Source organism: Suricata suricatta, chromosome 5, assembly GCF_006229205.1.
Source record: "Suricata suricatta isolate VVHF042 chromosome 5, meerkat_22Aug2017_6uvM2_HiC, whole genome shotgun sequence".
NCBI lineage: Eukaryota > Metazoa > Chordata > Mammalia > Carnivora > Herpestidae > Suricata > Suricata suricatta.
Genome location: NC_043704.1, coordinates 103903598 through 103924432, shown reverse-complemented (window position 1 = coordinate 103924432; position 20835 = coordinate 103903598). Strand labels below are relative to the sequence as shown.

Here is a 20835-nt window from a genome sequence, read left to right as displayed (position 1 = left end):
AGCTTTCAGTTATTATCTACATTACTCAATTAAAAATCCATGATGAATTTAATTTACATGGTGTTTTCTGGTCATTAATGAGTATTAAATAAAATCCAGCCTAATATCATTTTAAGTAATATTTTCTGTCAAAGGACCACTTTTATTCATCTCAAACTTTGAGATGTTATCCACATGATGTTTTTTCATGCTCTTGATATTATTGTAAATACCTTTATGGGATGGATTTATTTGTCTTTAATTATATAATTTTAGCACTATCCTAAGATTTTAAACTACAGAAGAATATTTTTTAACAAGGCATTTTTGCCTTGTTAATTCAAGATAAAAGGGAAGAGCTTTCACACCATAGATTTTTTTTTATTAGTGATTATTTACATACTGACTTATTCTCTGGTAATCATGGTTTCCATAGATGGATATTACTTTTGAACATTTTAATTGGACTTCTTTTGCTATTGAAAAAGATTTTTTACAGAGTACTCCAATTCTGTTGTATGACTCTCATTTCTAGCCTCCCTACACTGGTATTTTCTTTCTGTTATTTGTATTTGCATTATATATATGCATATACAAATCTATATTTATATATATATTTAAAGAGGCCATATCAAGGATGTGGATACAAGAATGGGGAAGTATTGGAGCCACTCATTTAATCTATCACAACTGCTATGGATTATATTAATAGATAGCCCTGATAGATGTATGCATCAACAATATGTCCAACTTAAACAATTAGCTTCAATAAATTAACAGCATATGTTCTGTCTACCCAGAGTACAATAAAAAGACCTCTATCCAGTTATATAATTGCATTTTATAACAGCAATAATACCTAGCGTTTATTTTGGCATATATAATCTCCACATGATCCTCACAACAGTCCTGCTGAGGTGAGATGCTGGAGTGAGAAAATGCAAACAGCAACTGGTTCCTGGCTTGCAGCTAGAGCCTATGAACCAGTGGAGGCAGATGATTTTCTGTCTATGCAGTTTTCCTTCCTCCTCACAACATATCTCTATTTGATCCTTCACTCCAATATAGGTATCTTTCTTTCTGTTGTATTCCCATCTCAGAAAGATTAAACTGCTTGACAGTAGAATGTGTTTTGGCTGGCAGCAGATAACTAGAAATTCTATCTCCTGTCTTATATTATTGCCAGTGCCAACTATGACTAATATAAAGACCGCTTTATAGAGAGCATTATTTTTATGTACACAGATGTAAAGGAAGGAAACATAGGGCTAAAAGGAAGGTGACTTGGCCTGGTAGAGCCTCACTTGCTGCCAAACCCCTGTCCTCATATTCCTGCTGAACTGCATTTCTCAGTAGGTGATGGGTGACTAAATCGTAGTGTGAGTGTGAGCAGAATTCATGTCTGCTTCCTCCAGGCTTGGCCTGTATATTATAAGCTTCTTAAATGTGGTCCTCCATAATGTGTCCCTCTCAGATACACTGGAGATTGAGAGTTGAAGTGAGCCTGGAAGCCTAATTTTGAAGATGGCAAAGATGCACGACGGAAGGACCCTGTGTTCCGGAGTCACTGCTCGGAGGAGTGTCCTCCTACTCTTGTGGCAGGATTCTTGCACAGAGAGTCTTGATACGGAGGCTTTTCTTTCCCGGAAGCAACTTTGTTCCTGCTGGCACTACTCAGTTGGGTTCATACCCGAAGAACTGAGCCCCGAATGCCACATGGCATAGTTTTTCATATATTGTCCACTTCCTTGTCTCCCATTTCTGGTGACATGCGAACATGTACTCTGATTAAGTGGGCTCACGTTACACGGTCACGAGGGATGTTGTCACGCACTCATAACCAGGTTGCCTTGAGGGATTTCTTTGTTTGGCTTTTCCTTCGGGAGGGGGCCCTGCTGCGCTCGGGAACGCTGGTATTGTAAGCAAGACGTATACTTCTCTTGTGTTGAGTATGTATTCATGTTGTTATAGCAGCTAAAATCAACTTCAGTGATGTACTTGGGTCTTCCAAAGTTATTTCTCTAGGCCTCAGTTTCCTCTTTTATAAAATGAAGGAATTTGCTATCCTGCCCGTCTTGCCTTTCCCCAAACTCACAGAACATTTGGGGCTTCTGCACTTGCTGTTTCCTCTGCCTGAAAACTCTTCTCAGAAACTCACACTGCTTGCACCCTCAGTCCCCGGTTCAGCCTAAATGTGGCCTTACCAGTGAGGCCCCTGGGCACTCTCCTTCTCCATCACTCTTTTCTCCTCTCATCTTGTTCTAGTTTTCCTTATAAAACAGTCACCAAACTATTTATTTATTTATTTATTTGACCCTCGGTAAAATATTTGTTGAAAAATCGTGTGAAGTGCTCTCCAAGGTGCCAAACAGCTATAAAAGATTATGTTTTCTAAATTCAAGAGTTTATAATCTAAGGGGAAAAACAAAACAGATTTGAAAATCAATTTTAGGTGTGCCTGGGAGACTCAGTCAGTTAAGCATCTGACTCTTGGTTTCAGCTCAGGTCATGATCTCATGGTTTGTGAGTTCGAGCCCAACATCAGGCTCGGGGTTGACAGTGCAGAGCCTGCTTGGGATTTTCTCTCTCTTCCTTTCTCTCTGTTCCTTTCCCTCTTGTGCTCTCTCTCTTTTTCAAAATAAAGAAATAAAATTAAGAAGAAAAATTTTAAAGTCAACTTTAAATACGGAAAAGGCATATACACTTTTCATCATTATATTGCCAATATGTAAAGGAAGATAGGGATTATAATAATTATTAAGTACTTATTAGGGCACCTGGGTGGCTCAGTCGGTTAAGAGTCTGAATTCAGCTCAGGTCATGATCTCACAGTCCGTGGGTTTGAGCTCGGCTTTGGGCTCTGTGTTGACAGCTCAAGCCTGGAGCCTCTTTAGATTCTGTGTCTCCCTCTTTCTGCCCTACTCCTGCTCACTCTCTGTCTCTCAAAATAAAGTAAAGACATAAAAATAAAAAAAATAAAAATTTTAAGACATTATTTCATTTGTTGTGACTGCAAAATTAGCATTATGTTACCCTTCTTATAGAGGAGGAGACAGGGTAAGAGGGCTGGAATGGGAGCTTCATAAGAGTAGAATCACATCCGTCTTATTCTCTGGCATTTAGCAAAGCTTCTGACAGATAGCAAGAAATAATTTTTTTTTAACAGAAAATGGGTTAAAAAACTTGTCCATGGTGGATCAGTTGAGATTAGAACAGGTACTTGCCTGAAAACAAAGTCCATGCTTTTTTTATACTCCTAGGCTGGCAAATATGTTTCACTCTGATCTAATTCCTGACTCTGGGCTGCAGCTTTTTCTGTTTCCTCTCGTGAAAGACTGTTCCCTTAGTAACCACATGTCTGAGTTGTTTCCATTTGTCAGGCCTCTGCCCAGCCATCACCTCAGTGGTAAGGCTTTTCAAGCCCCGCCCAGGCCTATTGTACCAGAACTTGCATTTTAACAAGATCCTCAGATGATTCCTGTGCATATCGAAGTGTGAGAAACCTGACGCTAGGACTCTAGATAATACCGTCAGTTAGCCTTGGCATCATCATGGCACCTTTACCATCTCTGTGTACTTCTCTGTTATACTCATTCAGAGCTAGAGCCCTAACTTTGGCATCATTATATATTTTCTAGAATGGTTAGGGCTGAGTGGAGATGATGTGGAAATATTTTAAAAAGATGATCTTCAGGTGTTTAAAAATAAAAGTATTTGGTTTGCTAAAAAGCAGGGAGAGATGCATTCTGGATCACAGGAAATCAAACAAATACATTCACTATGGCAATAGGTAAACCTCTATGTGCAGAATTGGAAAGATACTTGGTCCAGAGTAGTACTTACCTTGAATGAATGGGTATAGGATGAAGGGGAACTAAAGTAGTGGCAGAAGAAAGAGATGAAAGCATTAAGAGGGCATAAAGATAGAACAAGGCTAGTAGGGTCTAGGTGAAGGATGATGTTAGCAGCTAAAAGCAGGAGGAGAGAAAAAAAAAACTTCCAGGGAGAATTAAATTTGTTAAGATGAAAATTATGAATGTTCTTAAAAAAATTATACTAAGTAGTGAGGACAAAGGTTATAATGTGAGAAGTTGCAAAATCAAAGGCTTTAACAAAAAAGAGGGTGATGAAAAAATAAGCCACGAATATAGATCATTTATTTATCAAATTTACCATTTAAGGAATCACAGAAAGAAGAGAGTTTAGATGGAAGGGTGATCGGTTCAAGAATTACCTCTGAGGCCTGGGCAGCCAGGGTCCCTGTGCTGAGCCCTGTCTCTTAGCCTAGCTTGTATCCTCTAGTCTTGCCCTTTCCTATTAGGTCAAGGATCAAGGAACCCAGGAAACTGCTTCCCTGGTTTCTCTTGCCTCCATTTGAGAGCATGGTTTCAGATTCCAGAAACTCCTACCTAAATGACCCCAAAGTCGTTTTCAGGAGTCTTGAAGGCCTCTTTCTTTGGTCTAAAATCTTGAGGGTAGGACTGCGTAACTAGCGTGCACATACCTAACAAGGGCCGCACAGTGGGGGTGTTTGTAGCCATGAGTTAGGCGTGATCTGCACAGAGCTTGCGCTGGTCTCTGGTCTGTCCCCACACATGCCTATGAGGCCCCACGTATTGTTTGATGGAGGTGGGGATGTGAGCAGAAAGGATCTAGGGCAGGGGGTGGAGGGGGTAGGTTTCAGCTGCATTATTGCCCTAGGCTGGTATTGGAGTCGAGTGAGGCTTTCACTAGATTCTGTACTCCATGAATCGTTTTTTTCCTGTAGGAGAAAAGATGCCTTCATAATTTAGAAATTTAATTAATTTTTCTTGAATCATCAATTAAGGAAGTTGAATGATACACCGCTGAGTGCAGTTATATTTACTGATTCTTCAGACATTCAGAAGGCATCAATATGGTAACTTCAATAAATATTTGCACTCTCAGTGCAGATGTGGGACTAATCAGAGGGCTGTAGGGGAAAATATAGATTAGACTCAGCCCCTATTAGTAATGCACTTCCATTTTTAGAAAAGATCTTTTATCCTGAGAGCCATTTCTACTATACTAAAATTAACTACCATGCGATTGTAGCATTTACTGTAACATCATGCTTGTGTCTGGCATCTGTGTTTGTCTCCATGTTAATTCCTCGACGTTTCCATTTATTTTTCATCTTCACAAAGGTTAATTGACATCGACTACTGTTTATATGAGGAATTCCTTGGTGAGTCTTAGGGGTGGTCACTTTGTAAGGTTTCAGTTCAGTTGAGCAAGAATTTTGATAGTCAATCTATCTACCAGGCTCTCTGGAAGCCTAGCACTTAATTGAAGTGCATTACCCCTGACTGGGCTGGTTGTTAGGCATGGGGGGCAAGTTTGATTTTCTTGTCTCCTTCTTATGGCTTAATCCTCTATACACTGACTCCCTCTTAGGGTTTTTATAGGCACTTTCTCCCTTTGCTAAGACATTATGTAGATAGAACAGTAATTATTTACTAGTGATACTCTGATGCTTTGGGCTGAGGCAGGACAGTAAGACAACAATACATTTGTATGCTGTGTTTAGATTGGTACACAGATAGGTATACATGGTGTTTTCCATACCTCAACACTATGAAGTAGTCTGGACAGATATAATCCCAGCTACACTGACGGGAGATCTGCGGTTAAGGTCATGGTGCTCAGTGATGGAGCAGCAGGTGAGACTCTGGATCCTCTGACTCTTGGTCCAGTGCTTGTCCCCTATACCACATGGTACATGGGCCCATTTAATTTGAAGTAGCAGTTGTGCTTGCTGTGGAAGTCCTTCATACTCTGTACATTTTGAGAATCGGTACATAGATGTCACCTCTTGATTTTGAGTTGGGAGTTGATTCCTAGTCATTCACTTTTTATATTTTGGATTTCTGAGGGTGGTGCTTGCACTATTCTCATTTTGTTCCACTGGCTGGCCTTTTAGGGCTTAAAAGATTGTTACTTGCTGTTTTCACTTAAAAAATATAATATACTTGCCTTACAGCAAAATATATAACAATAAATATAGAATTGTATGTGTGAGCATTATATTGTGGTTTTATATTTACTGTCACCAGATGGAATCAATGTAAAAAGCTTGGTTGGGGGTAATTTAGCCTAATTATTGATGCTTTACCAGAGGGGGAAATCTTGTCAATCTTCTCTTAGGTAAATTAGTTTTTAGGGTTGATCTGTCGTCTAGCATGGCAATGTCTATCTCCTCTCATAAAATCACGTCATGTCCTTTGCCATTTGGGTCCAGAGAAATAACACCCATGATGTCAGGGGAAAAGGGCTAATATCACCACCCCAGCTTTCTGTTCCAGGTCCAGTAGTGGCAACCAGCCAGCACCTTGGCTGATGCTTCACACAGACTCATGGCAGTCTGCCTCCCAGCTGTCTGTGCCGGGCTCCATCTGTGGTTGCTGGCCCCGTGGCAGTGCTATGCCTCTGGGAATGGATACACCCCAGAAGCTCCAGGCTTGAAGCTTCCCAACCTCCGGCCCTTTTGCTGAGATGGTCTGCCAGCTCATACAAAGTCTCCTACTAATGCCTCAACTTTATAATATCAAGGGACCCCTAGGTGGGCCCAAAATGGATATGGGTGCATCGTTGCCTACACTGCAGTGGGTGTAGGCTTTTCAGGTTCATGGAGAAAACTCCCTTTCTTTAGCTTCTTACTGGTTTGATATGTGGGAATTATCAGGGATTTTCCAAGTAATAAGCATGAATTTACAAAAACAGAACTCATAGAATAATTTTGCCAAACTGTCACCTAGGATACTGTCGTCTTGTTTTATTTTAAATTCCTTTACCTATGAGTATTAGTGGCGTGGGATTGCCGTATCCCACATGGTCTCACCCTGCTTTGGGTAGATGGTAGACTTCTGCTAACCAGCACTTGAAGAAGTTGAATTCTTATCTAGTGGTGTTTGCATGGAGTCTTGTAGTCAAAGCCTTTAAATCAAAGGAAATCATCCAGGAGAACAAAAGGTTCCGTTAAGAGACAGGCCCTTCTGTTGTTCCATTAACTGTTTTCCTTAAATATCAGAATGGTTTAAGTAACTAGAGTACATTGGTTTCCCTGACTCTGTCCTCGTTCGGCTTGATGAGCATTGAACACACACATGCATGCGCATACCTGCACACGTGTGCACACACAGATCCTGTAGTCAGGTTCTTGTGCAGCCCGTGTTGCTATTTATCATTCATTAAAATATATGAGATTTCTGTTATGAAATGTTCTGTCTCCAAAAACAGATATTTCTTCTCTTTTAGAAAAATATCTTTGGCTGGATCCCTGGAACTTTAATTAAAATCCCGGTTGCTCTTTAAAAAAATGTTACTGCATTTCAGACAGCTTGGATGTAAAACAAGGAGTCCAGGAACCAGAACGTTTTGCCGGTGGGATGGAAGGGACCGTGAGGACAGATCAAAGTGCTGCCTGGGCTAGCTAGCCTGATGGGTCTCAGGGGATGACTCTTGGGCAGAAGCCTGCCACTTAATGAGGACCAGCCCATTAGTCTAAGTCCCTAGGTTTGAAGGTAATTATTGGAAGCAGTCACAAATTTTCTTTCATTTGTGTCCTTGACATTGTCTGGACTGTTATAAATAAAAAACTAAGAAGATTATCATTAACTAATTAGTTAATTCATTTATATAGTGTTATGGACTGAATATTTGTGTCCTTTCAAAATTCATACATTGTAGCTCTAACTCTCAATGTGACTGTTACTGGAAGGGGGACCTTTGGGAGGTGATTAGGTGTCGGTGAGGTCATGAAGTTGGAGCCCCCATGATGAGATTAGTGGCCTTGTAAGAAGAGGAAGAGACACCAGAACTTCCTCTCTCTGCCATTTCAAAATACAAGGTGGCTGTCTGCAAGTCAGGAACAGGGCTCTTACAGGAACCAAATCTGCTGGCTCCTTGATGTCAGACTTCCCAGCCTCCAGAATGGTGAGCAATAAATGTTTGTTGTTTAAACCACCCACTCTATGGTATTTGCTGTGGCAGCCTGAGCAGAGTAAGACTTATAGTTCAGTTATTCCTGGTGCTTATTTAACTTTTGCTCCTTCAGTAGACTGTGAGTCCCATGAGGGCAGGAGCCACCTCTGTCTTGCCCACTGCTGTGTCCCTGGCACCTACCTGGGAATGTGGGAAAGACAGAAGCTCAAAAAAAAGGTATACGATGGATGTGGAGGCACCTGGCATACTAAGTAAGAGGAATATGAGTGTGACAAAATTATAGTCCCTGTCTTTCCAGGCTAATGGCATCCTGAAGACAGTTGGAGAATTGTGCTTATTATAACATGAGGTACTATTTCTTAGGCAACTTATTATGCATCAGGAACGTTTCATATTTTAACTCTCAACTTGATATCGTAGATTTTTTTTAACAGAGGAAGAAGCAGGATTAGGGAATTTAAATGGCCTATTCAATGACACATAGCCCCTAGGTAGAGAATCCTGTCTTCAAACCCAGGTCTGTGTGTCTTCATTATCTCTCCAGTGCTACCATCTTTGGATATTTGTGGTATTCTTTCAAGATCAAGCTTTTCTGACTTTCTTAACTGAGAACTATAGGAGATAGAAAACATTTACTTTTTAATAGAATTCCTACATGAAGAGGTTTATATTTTAGTTGGTCATATGAGCTTTGTCTTAAAAATATCTGCTAAGGTTGGTTTGATTTCTTCTTGACTGAATGAAGGTGGTGCTGAGCACAGGGTAGTCAGTGGGGGAAAGAGGCTGAGTGAACTCTCCCCTCTGAGCCATTCTTATTGTCACTGTGGGTGGGCTTGTGGGACAGAGTGAGCTGTGGTGAAAGTCAAAGGGGGGTGTAGGCAGGCTGACTGGCTCTGAGGATGTCATGGCCATCTTTTATACCTCTGAGGAGGGGCATGGGATACTCCTTCACAACCACAGATTGAAAGCCGAGCCTGGCGGACCTGCTCTTGTAAGCCCCAAACCTACCTTCTCAGGCTCTTACACTAATTTGAAGGGGTTGGCCATGAGGAAGGTGGTCAGGTGGTAGCCAGGCTTCTGTCGTGTGACTATTCTGCTTGAAGGTTCCAGGATCTGTCATTCACCAGAGGGTCCTCCAGGCTGAGGCTTAGGCACTTGCTGAAGCAAAGAGTGGAGTTGGCAGATAATATGCTTGCTCTCATGCTCTGAATTCCTCAGTGAACATGGAGAAAGAGAATCATAAGATGCTGGATCTCCCGCTTTGTAGGCTAAAGATTCACCTTCATCAGATTTGATTTGCTACTAAGTATATTATTAAGCAGTAAGATAGTAGAAGTTAGGAATTCTAAGTTTTTTTTTTAATGTTTTATTTATTTTTAATACAGAGAGAGACAGAGCATGAGAGGGGGAGGGGCAGAGAGAGAAGGAGACACAGAAGCAGAAGCAGGCTCCAGGCTCTAAGCTAGCTGTCAGCACAGAGCCTGACGTGGGGCTCGAACCCACAAATGTGAGATCTGACCTGAGCCACAGCCGGAGGCTTAACCGACTGAGCCACCCAGGCGCCCCAGGAATTCTAAGTTTTAACCTCAGGTGTGCTCACATGTAGGTGTCAGTGCTCAAGCATAGAAATAAATGGCTTTCTCAAAGACGGTACTCATACATTTTTGGCCGAGAAATTATAGACTCAAAGCCAGTCCTGACCTCTCATTTTATAGATAAGGAAACAGCCAGAGAAGCTATATGAATGAACCAAAAGATTTGGGCTTATTTTTCTTTGCCTTCAGCTTTGGCTTGCAAATCTAGTTAGAACCTTGCAGACTCAGGCTCCGGGTCACACTGATCAAGTATGGGCCTTCCCCAAGGTAGAGTGATGAGCAAAGAAATAGAAATGTGGGTGGTCTGGAGTAGTTGCACGGTGTGAGTCTGTGTGCAGCAGTGGATGGGATCTACTCCTCTGACTTACTGGAGGGCTAATAGCAGTTGTTTTGAACTGCTGGTAGCCTTATGGAGTGGAGGAGAGGATTTAAATGAGAATCCCCTGGGCAGATTTTTTTTTAATGTTTATGTATTTATTTTGAGAGAGAGAGAAAAAGAGAGGGAGGAGCAGAGAGAGAGAGGAGAGAGAATCCTAAGCAGGCTCCACACTGTCAGCCCAGAGCCTGTCATGGATCTCAGGCTCATGAACCATGAAATCATGACCTAAGCTGCAGTTAAGAACTGGACACTTAACAGACTGAGCCACACAGGTGCCCCAACAGATTTTCTAAACACACATAACAAACTCTGCTTGCCTCATCCCACCCAAAGTGGATCCAAAATAGAAGAAATGGCAGTGAGCATGGGTATTTGTAAGTAATTCTAATGTGCCTACCCCTTACTGAGACCCACTGTGTTACTGGCAATGGTAAGCTCCCCGAGGGATGATCTCCTAAGTGTCTTTGTGTTCTCCACAGAATTGGGTGGAGTGTCTAATTCACTGGATATTTGCTGAATAAATGGATGAAGCAGATGGCAGTGGAGAGATAAGAAAAAATCCCCTAGACAAAAAAGACTAGGCCCTGGAATGTGAGGAAACCTGGGGGCTGTTCAGTCAATACACGTTCACCGAGCGCGCTTAAAGGTGAGCCCAGCCACCTTCAGGCGTCTTGCTATCGACCTTCTATCAATAAACATAAACACTGTTTTGCCCTTGACCTCAAGAGTTAAAATAATAAATAGCTTAATTGGTCATTATTAATTCCACTTTGAATTTATTATAGATAAATGTGGCCTTGAAAAGAATCACTCCCACATTCAGCCCATGTGTTTTACCCTCGAGCCTCCCAAAGGTGTGTGTGTAGTAAAGCAAATAAAATCGGCCTCCCGTCGATAGCGCATGTGCTAGTGAGTCCAGGCAAATGGCCATTTGCAAGGTTGGATGAGTAGTTAAGCCGCACAGGCACAATGTAATATGACACCATTCTTCATGGTAATACCGTCTTTCTCCTCGTTACATTTGAATATAGATTGCCAGTGTGTGATGCTTCCAACCTCCCTCTCTATTCTTGAGCTGTGGAATTTTTCAGACAAGGTGAAGTCCACATGTGCTCCCCAGACATTATTGACTTATTTGTAAGCCTCAACAAAATCACAGCTATTGTCTCTAAGAACTTAATTTGCCAAAGCTCTTTTCTTCCTACCTTTAATTATGTTTATATTTATAGACTTGAGCCACCTGCCTGCTCAGTGCTCCTGTTTAAGTGTATCTCTTATGTACCACTTAATGGCTCAGGGCTTTTCCTTTATACTCTCTTTGCTTCAAACCCAACATTTAAATATCTGTACTCAGCTCAGCTTCTGAGTATTAAAACATTTTTTCTTTACTTCCTTGAAAAGCTGCAAATAAGCCTTTTAACATTTTATCTGGACCAAACAGTAGTGGTTTTACACAAGAAACGAGAACTCTGTAAGTAAATCTGTGTATTTATATGACTAAAGTGCATTATAAAAAGAAGCAGTAAATCCAGTTTTCTACATAAAAGGAATTAGATTTTCCAGTTTACCTCTGCTCTGGGATTAATAAAATGTGCAACAAATAGCTGATGGAATGATCCATTTGAAGTTTGTAAAGGCATCTTGGGAAACTGGCTGGAGTAGCTTTTTTATTTTTTCAAAAAAGCATGCCTGTTAATTTTTTGATTCAGTCTTGTTCATGAATGGTTGTTTTAAAATGAGCTGAGAGACTGTTACCTGCCCTTTTCTGCATGGCTGAGCGAATTCACCCGTAAATCCAAGTTTCTCTTCATTTCCATCACTATACGTCTCCAAATTACGGAGAATTCTTTCCTGAGCTGGAGTGGTGCCAGAAGTTTCTCATCTACTGTCTGTGGGCTGCCTTTTTCTTTCCCCTCTTTGAGGCTTTCTGATGCTCAGAGTGAGCTCAACTCAAAGGTTTCCAGCCTCACACTCGCCTTACATTCCCCCACAGTCACACCGAGCTCTGTGATTCTGAGGAATACCGTGTGCCAGCATCCGATTCACAGTCTTCTTTTACCTGCAGGTGTTCCAGAAACTTCAAAATGCGTCTGGTAATGTATTTGCTTCTCTAAACGTGCCACTTTGGCATGTATTATATGCAGCTGCTTATTATTGTTTTTTAAAAAACCTGTCTTCTGAATACCATGCATGCTAAAAAACTGTCAAAGGGGGCTTGTAGAACAGTGTAGGCTTAATTATTGGTCTAGGTGTGCATGTGTGTCCTTGTTAATGTAGGCATGTTTGCATAAATATGTATGATTTATATATACATATATGTCTGCACAGGCGGCTTTCACTAAAGGAATCTCATTGAAGGCACTACTTTTTATGTACATACAGGTTTTCTAATCAGATCTGTAAACATCTTACACAGCAGCAAGTAGAGGAAAACACATTTTTCATCCCCTTGCAAATGGCTTGTTTTAGGTACCTATTTGAAAAACCCTCCTTTCTTTCTTAAAAAAGGGTGATTGTGTGTGTGTGTGTGTGTGTGTGTGTGTGTGTGTGTGTATAGGGTGTGGGAGTGTTGGTTTTTGAGAATTTGGAGAAGAGTTACCTTGCTGCTGTATGGGAATTTCTACCCCATGTTACCTGCTTTCTTAAAACTCACTAATCACTGAGAAGAGATGTGGTTCTGCTTAGGAAAAACCCCAGGGGGACAGTGAGCCGCAGTGTTCAGCAGGCATTTTAGGTATTCTAAATACTACTGCTTGAATAATAAGTAGATGGGGTAGATTTGCTATCGCCGAGTCCTGCTATGTTTCCTGGCTTATAGAAATCACAGTCACACTGTACATTTAGGGTGTGCATGTGTTTATTGAACTCTAGGAAAGCAGCGTGAGAGTCTGGGCTCATAAATCACATTATTTATTTGCTAGTGTTGGGTGCTAGATTCTAAAATTAAGAAATTACTTAGCAATTAATAATACATTCAGCATCCCTTGTCTCATTGGGTGAGATTTACATCTTTGGGACTTGCTCTTCTAGTTATAGAGATGAATGATTTAAGGTTCAGACTTAATTGCTGTTAGACTTAAAAGCTAGAAAGATGCTTGCAATACTTTATTTAAGAGACTTATTTTGAAAAATATGTATGTATATTTCTAACTGTGGTGGTGAGCTAATTATGACTATAATGTGCTGTATGTTATACAGTATTACTTGTATAATAGAAATCTTATTTCTTGTCTTATATTATAATAATTCTTTCACTTTGCATGATGTTCTTGCTCTTGAGAGATCAATAATTATTGTTTTAAAGATGAGAATAATGTAGCAACTCAGAATTCAAAGAAAAGTAGGTTGAACTAGCAGTTTTCTGAGAAATCAAATAATAATAGATTTTCACAAGTAGGTTTTCTAAATGTACAGTGGATATTGATATTTGAAATGGAAATATCTTAAATGTAAACTTGTTAAGTGGAATAGACTAGGATAATACTTATGCCATCTTGTTATACTTCTTCACTATATTTAAAAAGGTAGTAAATAGGTTATTTTACATTGGCTATTAATTACTTCTGCTTCATGATATTGAGTATAAAACAAACGATTGATTTTTTTTATTGGCATTGAATTTTAGATAACTATAAACTTTGGTAAAGTAGTTTACTTAATTGTAACAATAAAATGTATATTCTTAAAAATCTGTGTGAAAACTACTTTTACTTTTTTAGCTCTTAAGATCTAATATTTTATCACTTATAGAGCTGTGTGCTTAGAGAAGTTTCTGTGTATTTCAAGAAAATTACCTAACTTTTAATGCTGATTTTTATCAACCTTTATGTTCAATTTATGATTACGCAAAGTATCACAGTAAAAATGAATTTCAATATGTACAAATGGTTCCTAGAAAGGGCATACTTTATTAGAAGCCATTAAAATCCTGTGTAGGCTATTAATGTTATACTCATATATTGCTCTATGTGTAAAGGATTTTTGTTTTAGGTGCCATTCATTTCCAGTACCTAAATACACCTAAAATTGTGACCTATTTGATATAGGAGACTTGAGTTTAAATGTGAATATCTGGATGAGGATTTCAAACTCAATGTATAGGATAACTGGAGATTTAATAGCACTGTTTTAAATATGTGTTTTACAATAGGCATTATTGCATATACAAATATTGGGCTATGTAAAAACATCCCTTATATTCAACAGTATCACAAAATACTCTCATCTTACTTTTGAAGTTGGTTATTTTGTCTGAAGTCAGTTTCACAGGCGTAAAAAGATGTTTTGTTTTTCTGAGCCTATATGGCACTGTGTAGTAGCAAGAAAACATTCAGTGCCATTTTGTAGGGAATACAGCATGTACTAACTAGTGAGAGGGGAATGCCATATTTTTGTTTCTAATTATGATTTTTCTACTGTCTTTTAGATACATTATAGACCAGGCCTTTATTTTATAAAGCAGGTTTGTATTACTACAATACCTGAAATGATTGTAAAACACTTCCCCTATACATTAGTTTCCCCATTATATGACTGAGAGTGTTTTATGAAGCATTTAATTATTTAAGGCTCACATGTAGAGAGGATTTAAAAATATAATTTGTAGACTGATCATGCACCTATAATGGAAGACATTCATGCTTAAAGTAAGCATTTATTGAGCAGGACTTTGGCAAACCTTTCTATATCCTTGGGCAAAAGGGTGGGTGGAGGAAAGGAGTTCTTATCTAAAGAAACAGATGCTATTTCTGCTGTCTCACCATTAACGATTGTTTATGGCACACTTTTAATATAGCTTGAGAATTTTATATATATTGGTGTGGGGTGTGTGAGTGTGTGTGTGTATAGTTTGTTTGTTTTACTTAGTTTCAAATACCATTCTAGGGTTTGCCCATAGAAAGGGATGATCACAGCTGGAGTTAGTGAGTTGAGCAGACAGGCTGAACAAGGAAATTCTGGAGAAGGTGAGTTCTCAACCAAGATTTGGAGGAGATTATTAGCAGGCACTGATGGAAAGCGGAGGAATGGGCATTTGGGGTGAATGGGAAAGAAATATGAGGAGAATAAATTCATGTCAGGAAACAACAAGGTGATGACATTGCATGGTACCATATTGGGAGGAATAGGAAGTGTAATTGAAAAAAAAACAGAGTTGGATTTGAAATACGTGAAGATTAAGTAATTTAAAGATTAAATTGATCCACATTAGCTTTTATCATATCTTGTGGAAACTTTTGCAAAAGTAAAAATTTCTTCTATTTTATCATAACAATTACTTCTCTAAACAGCATTTCAAAGTCTATTCAATAACATTACTTAATATTTCATGAGAATTTGCTATAGGTCAGGCACTGTGTTAAATACTTTCAATGCATTATCTTGTATAATCCTCACTATTAAAATCCTCATTCTACAGATGAAGAAAGTGAGGTAATAAGAAACTATATAACTTGTCTAAGATTGTACAAAATCAGAAGTGGCTGAGCTGGGATTTGAATCTAGACTCTGGAGCCCAGCCTTCTAACCACTACATGACAAGGCCATTGAATTTTATTCCTTCATCTTTAGCTCCAGGTCCAGATTGGTGTGATCACTTGCTTACTATACATGCCATTTAGGTCCTCTGGGAATAGATTTTGAGAGAATTAATAAGCAAGTAACTTATTCATAGAGTGGAAATGGGATAAAAATAAAAGGGGAGGAAGCAGAATTGGACAGAGAAAGACTTTGGACCACAAGGCAGATCTGACAGTCTCAGCCAACTCAATGGTTATCTTCAGAAGGAAGATTGTCTATTAAAGGAGCCCCACTTAGAAATTGACAGGCTGAGTGTCCCTAACCTACTCAGTTTCTGACTAGGGATTCCTAGGAAAGGCATGGCTGTGACCCAAGCTGAGACACATCCTGAGTATTCTATAACTGGAGGCTCTTAGCTAATGCACTTTGTGCAGCTGAATGGGAAGTCCTTTCTTGAAAGGTGATCTGAGTGGTGTACCTCCTTAGCTGCCAAGGTGATATCTTTACAAAACCTATAAAAATTCAGGGTGAGGCAAGGTAAGCACCTAGGGTGAAGAATTTAAGGAGACAGGCACTCCAGTGCACCAAGTGCTGACCGGGCACTTACAAGTTGATTTTGCACTGCCTCACTCTAGTCCCCAGACCCTCAGATTCAACACACTTAGAGTTTTGTTCATCATTTTCTTCCCCCAACACATGTCTTTTCAGTCTTCCTTCAGGCAGATCCAATAGGCTGGGTCTTTCCATCTCTAGTATTTTTTCTTCTCATCCAGTTTAGTCTCCGCCGCTACTGCATCATATGATTTAAATGCAACTCTGATTTTATAATTTCAATGCTTAATACTCATCATTGTTTTCATATATCCTAGAGAATAAATTCCAAGCTTCTTTCTATGGGCATAGAAAGACCTTGAATGATCTGATTGTCTGACAATCTGGACCCAGGGGTAGAGGTGTTTTAATACTATAGCTGAGTGCTTAGTTCTATATGTAGAATAAGTTATATATAATTTGGGGATTGAATGAGAGACAGGAATTTGTAGAACTGAGAAGAAGATATTCCACATAGAGGAAGTAGAATGAAGTAATTTGTGAGAGAATAGAGGGAATGGGTAGTTTGTCTGGAATTTGGAAAATTCATAGGAGGTTAATGGATATGCCTGGAAAAGTAGATCAGAATTAATTAGAGGACTGTAGCTCAGGACTGTGTAAGGTTTCATCTGAAGGTTTGAGAGCAGAGGAGTGACGTCAAAATGATCTTGTTCATCATGATATAGAGTCTTGTGGTCATGATGTACAGGCTGCAGTGAACAGAGATCAGTCAGGAATCAGGGAAATCAGTTAGAAGGCTGGTTTGCTATTATAGGCAAGAAGAAATGAGATCTTGAACTAGGTGTATAAAGAATAAAAGATATAATAAAATATGATTTAAGTGTGAATAGGATTTTAGGACTGATTAAAGGAAGGAGGTGAGGAAGAAGAGTATTCAGAGAGGACTTAAAAGTTTGAATTAGGTGACAGGAGGCTGGTGTATGAGAACCCGAAAGAGATTCTTTTAAGGGACGATAACAAGAGTCCAAGAGGTTTCTGCAGATGGACCATTCTCATTTATTTCCCCAAATGAATGAGATATAGATCTTTTCATTTTTCTCTCATCTCTCATCTAGTTATTCAACTCCTCAAATTTTGCCTTAACTCACTGTCTTAATCTCTTGAACAAAATGTTAAGGCATAGAAGACAAAAATTACGTTTATAGACACCAGCCATTCTGACAGAGCTTGGGTTCTTTTTTTAAATTCAAAACTATACCTTTTTTGGGTCACACAATTTCTGATAGTTTGAGTGAATTATTATTATGATTAATTTTCAAGAAGATATTTTCGCTTCGTATAGACCCAATCCTGGCTAGCAGAGCTTGGCAGGACTGGCCTATTTCATTGAAGGCTTACCTCATGAAGTAGATAGAAAAGCCAGCACTGTTATTATGAGATGCAGATATCTTTTCATAGAGAAAACCTGAAATAACTGCATCCCATTGCCCAACGAACAAAGGGACAGAGATAATTGATTTAACATATACAAAACAACTACATTTCTTGGTAAATAAAAATCCATATAATATAGGATTGTGATGTATAATTGAAAACAGAATTTTTGGTGAATGACAAAGACTTAATGCTACCTAATCTTTAGGTACAGAAATGAATAATAACTTTTTTTATGGATTTGCAATGCAATGCAAGAAGGTCAAAGCAAATATTTAATTACTCTCAAAATGGAACCACAAAATGGTAGCATTTTCCTGTTCTTCCAGGCTGACTTGTTTTACTGTATAGTACATGAAGACACTTGTAGTAATATTACATTAGCATCCATGGTGTACAAAAAAGTAAACTTTTAAGAGATGATCAAATCTCCAAAGCCTACTAAGCAACCACACACAGATTTGTGCCTAACAAGACATGATTATCCAAAGAAGAGCTCTAATAGTTTGGTTAGTTGTTAGATTGTTGACAATGATAATGTAGATCAGATTGCCCTGTTTATGACTAGGGCTGCCAGACACCAAAATACAGGAGTTGTACACTCTGAGCTTCAGAGTAAGGAACTATCACAAGAAGATGAGTAGAAATCTTTTACAGTTTCACACCTCGACATAGGACAGTATGCTTTTCTGATTGCATTAAAACAAAACACCATGAAACACTGAAATATGAAGGCAAAGGAATCATCTGTGTGGGCTTGGGTGATCTTGTGCTTCACCCTCAGCCTTCAGGGAAATGATCTGTACCAGAAAACATTTAACCTTTATGATAGACTAATGTTGTTGATCCTATTATTACTAATTGTGCAGATGAGGAAATTGGCTAGAGAGGTTTACTTACTTGCCCAAGGTCACACAGCAGGTAGGTAGCAGAGTAAATTTGAATCAAGGGCCTGAAAAAAACTTGCGCACTGTGCTGGACACTGGGTGTAAGCAGAGCAGAAAGAGGGCTTTCCTACCTAAAAGTCTCTTCTCTGATGCCCTCTTTCCTCTTGCTACTCTTACCTTCCTTGGGCCCTCCATCTTTTTCTGTGTACAACAAGAAAATATTGTAAATTCAGGAACCAGCACAAAAGCTATTTTTTTTGAAAAGCTGATAATTATTTGCTCAGTGAGATTAAAAATATGTTGCCACCATATTCTTATGATTTGCATCTCTGCTGTGCGTGAGTCCACCTGCTCATTCTCACCTAGCTATGTGGCTCTTCTTAAAAGTCCTTTGTTGATGTTTAAAATTAAGAGACTATAATTCTGCTTTTAATTTTGGTTTACTTTAGACCATTTGAACCCACACTTTATTGGAGAGAGCAAATTGCCACTATATGCTACTGTATAACCACATGCATGTGATTAAAAATAAATAAACATACTAACTTTCTAGAACTTCCGTGAAAGAAGAATCAAGTGTGATAAAGCTTCTGATAAGTTTTGTTTGTTTGTTGACAGGAACAACTCTTATTTAGACTTCCTTATACATCTCATTCTGAAGACTTAATTTCCTTAACTGTAAAATGGGTATTACAACTAGCTTCTATATAGAAGTATGGTGCAGTAGAATACATAGAAGCTTCAGAATTAGATGTGCCTGGGGGGTGCCTGGGTGGCTCAGTTGGTTGAGAATTCAACTCTTGATTTCTGCTCAGGTCATGATCCCAGGGTCATGGATCGAGCTCCATGTTGAGCTAATGCACTGAACATGGCATCTGTTTAAGATTTTCTCATTTTCTTCCTCTGTCCCTCTTCCCCACTTGAACTCTCTCTCTCCCACCAAAATAATAATAATAATAATAATAATAATAATAATAATAATAATTAATTTTATAAAAGGAATTAGCCATGCCTGGGTACTAACTCTCCCTCCTGTCATTTTGGGAAGCCACTTTATTGTCCCTGAGGAATAGGGATAATACTGCATTGCTCTGATGGTAAGATGGTTCATGTGTTGTTCTAGGCATAAATAGATATTCAATAAATATGTTTAGCATATCAGTAGGAGCACAGAGACATAAGTGGTTAAAAGCACCTCACTCTGGACTCAAACTTCCTATCTGAGCTCTATCATTTATCATTTATCACCTGAGTGACATTGAGAAACTTACTTAACTTCTTTGTGGTTAGTTTTCTTGTGTGTAAAATGGGAATGATCCCTTCCTTATGGGATTGGCAGGGGGATACATGAGTTAATGTAAGTAAAGCATTAGGAATGGTGCCTGGCATAAAGTAAGCATGAGTGTTAAGGTCTTCTTTAGGAGATTAAGCCTGTTGAAATCTTGTTTCTTTTCAGAGTGAGAAGCCTGGTAATTCACAGTACACCTACAGGCATAAATTTACAGTTTTTTTGGTATTTGAGATGCAAAAATATTTACTTTAATGTCTGCTGAGTCATTGATACTATATACCTAAGTCTAACAGTTTCTTGTGGAGTCTCTATCCGTTGTTGGTGGAAGTTGGGCTCTTGCGTACCAATTGGAAGGAAAAAGTAAATTGGTACAACTAGTTTTAGATGACAGTTTGCAATATCTATCACCATTTTATTTTATTTTAATATTTTTATTTTACTTTCATTCCAGTGTAGTTAAAATGCAGTATTGCGTTAGTTTTAGATGTACAATATAGGGATTCAGCAATTATATATAGTGCTCCTTGCTCATCAACATAAGTGCATTTTTAATCCTTTTCACCTATTTCAACCATTCCTCCACCTACCTCTCCTCTGGTAACCATCAATTCTCTATGCTAAGATAGTTAAGAGTCTATCTTTTGGTATTTCTCTCCCCGCCTCCGGCCCACCCACTTTGTTTCTCTTGTTTCTTAAATTCCACATATGAGTGACATACCTAGAAAATTGTTACCATGGCCAATGCCTGTACTCTCTTCTAGCATTTTTATGGTTTCAGGTGTCACATTTAGGTCCTTAATCCGTTTTGCATTTATTTTTATAGATGGTGAAAGAAAGTGGTCGAGTTTTATTCTTTTGCATGTAGCTGTTCAGTTTTCTACCACCATTTGTTGAAGAGACTGTCTTTCTCGTTGCATATTCTTGCCTTCTTTGTCAAAGATTAATTGCCTGTATAATTGTGGGTTTATATGTGGACTTGCTATTCTGTTCTTTTGATCTGTGTGTCTATTTCTGTGCCAGTACCATGTTGTTTTGATTACTGCAGCTTGAAATCTGGGATTGTGATATCTCTAGCTTTGTTTTTCTTCTTCAAGATTACTCTGGCTATTTGGGGTCTTTTGTGATTCCATGCAAACCTTAAGATTGTTTATTCAAGTTCTGTGAAAAATGCTATTGGTATTATCTATCACCATTTTAAATGCACATCTCTTTTGACCTGTCAGTTTTACTTTTAAA

At 38.9% G+C, this 20835-nt stretch overlaps 1 protein-coding gene across 1 annotated transcript in view; it reads left to right on the top strand.

Moving 5' to 3' along the window:
• Window positions 1-11987: 11987 nt before the first annotated feature.
• LOC115292071 (schwannomin-interacting protein 1) overlaps window positions 11988-20835 on the top strand; it is a 727630-nt gene continuing 718782 nt past the window's right edge. The window contains exon 1 of the mRNA XM_029939972.1: window positions 11988-12011. Coding sequence (XP_029795832.1) covers window positions 12003-12011 — 9 coding nt within the window. The 5' untranslated portion in view covers window positions 11988-12002. The remainder of the gene's footprint in view (window positions 12012-20835) is intronic.